At 32.3% G+C, this 1395-nt stretch overlaps 1 protein-coding gene across 1 annotated transcript in view; it reads left to right on the top strand.

Moving 5' to 3' along the window:
- Window positions 1-1395, top strand: part of LOC106871751 (DENN domain-containing protein 2B) — a 95858-nt gene that overhangs the window by 87856 nt on the left and 6607 nt on the right. The window contains exon 16 of the mRNA XM_052968169.1: window positions 865-983. Within this exon, the coding sequence (XP_052824129.1) occupies window positions 865-983 (119 nt within the window). The remainder of the gene's footprint in view (window positions 1-864; window positions 984-1395) is intronic.

Here is a 1395-nt window from a genome sequence, read left to right as displayed (position 1 = left end):
AATAATAATAATAATAATAATAATAATGGTTTCAAGTTTTACCACATGGGCAGCAATTTTGGGGTAGGGGATGAGTCGATTACATTCACCCTAATATTCAACAGGTACTTAATTTATTGACCCTGAAAGGATGAAAGACAAAGTCAACATTGGCGGAATTTGAACTCTGAATGTAGTGGTGGACGAAACACCACTAAGCATTTTGTCCAGCATGCTAACAATTCTGCCAGCCTGCCACCTTAATAATAATAATAATAATAATAATAATAATAATAATAATAATGATGATTTCAAATTTTTACCACAAGGGTAGCTTGGGGGAGAGGATTAAGTTGATTACATTAACCCCAGTGTGTAACTGGTATTTATTTAATTGACCCCAAAAGGATGAAAGGCACAGTTGACCTCAGCAGAATTTGAACTCAGAAAGTAGCAACAAGCAAAATACCATTAAGCATTTCAAATGGTGTGCTAACGATTCTGCCAGCTCGCTGCCTTATTATTAATAATAATAATAATAATAATAATTGTAATAATAATAATAATAATGATGATGATGATAATAAGAAAGTGAAGATCAAATATATAGAGTGTGTGTTTAATTGGCAAAAAGACGACCATCTGCAAGTATAACAATATCTGTTTCAACACATGATTTTACATCAAGAATCTTGCAAAAACGAATACATAGACATAAATATATATTTATTAATAATTAGTAACAGATTGAAGTGTCTGTAGTTAAGCAACCTAACATTCTTCTTGGATTTGTACAGAAAATTTATTTAATATTTCGTTTTATTAAATGTTATATTTGAACATTTCTACGTGTTTTGCTCATAATTTTTTTTCCTTTTCATTTAGATACTGATGGGTCAAAGAACCTTATGATTTCTGAAGCTTTTCTTCGTTTATTTGTTGAAATGGTTGGTCATACTGAATCTTACATTCTCACCCAACAAAATGGAGAAAAAGTTTTTCAGGTAACAAATTATATTCGAATATCTTTTGGAAAAAAAGACATTTGGGTTTGCTGAATGTTGTCTTTTGTTTTATATAGAAATAAACAGGGTGCAGGTGTTGCTGTGTGGTTGAGAAGTTTGTTTCCTAACCTTGTGGTCTTGGATTCAGATCCACTGCGGTGTATGGGACTTCTACTATAGCACCCAGGCGAAACCAGTCGATATATTAAAAATTATATTAAAACTATGTAAAGTGTGTGTATTTTCCGTTGACTGAACACTATTCAATTTTTTTTCTCCGTGTTTTTCTCCTTGTCTCCGTATTCTTTCTGTTGAAGAGCGTAGCTCGAAACGTCAAAGACTTTCCGTATTCCCGAGCGTCATACTAATATATACTTTTGTTATTTACACCACCTGTCCTCGTCTGTTGTTA

The sequence above is a fragment of the Octopus bimaculoides genome, chromosome 5 (assembly GCF_001194135.2).
Source record: "Octopus bimaculoides isolate UCB-OBI-ISO-001 chromosome 5, ASM119413v2, whole genome shotgun sequence".
In the NCBI taxonomy this organism is placed as follows: Eukaryota; Metazoa; Mollusca; class Cephalopoda; order Octopoda; family Octopodidae; genus Octopus; species Octopus bimaculoides.
Note: the sequence above shows the minus strand (reverse complement) of the source record. Positions and strands in the feature narration are given on the sequence as shown.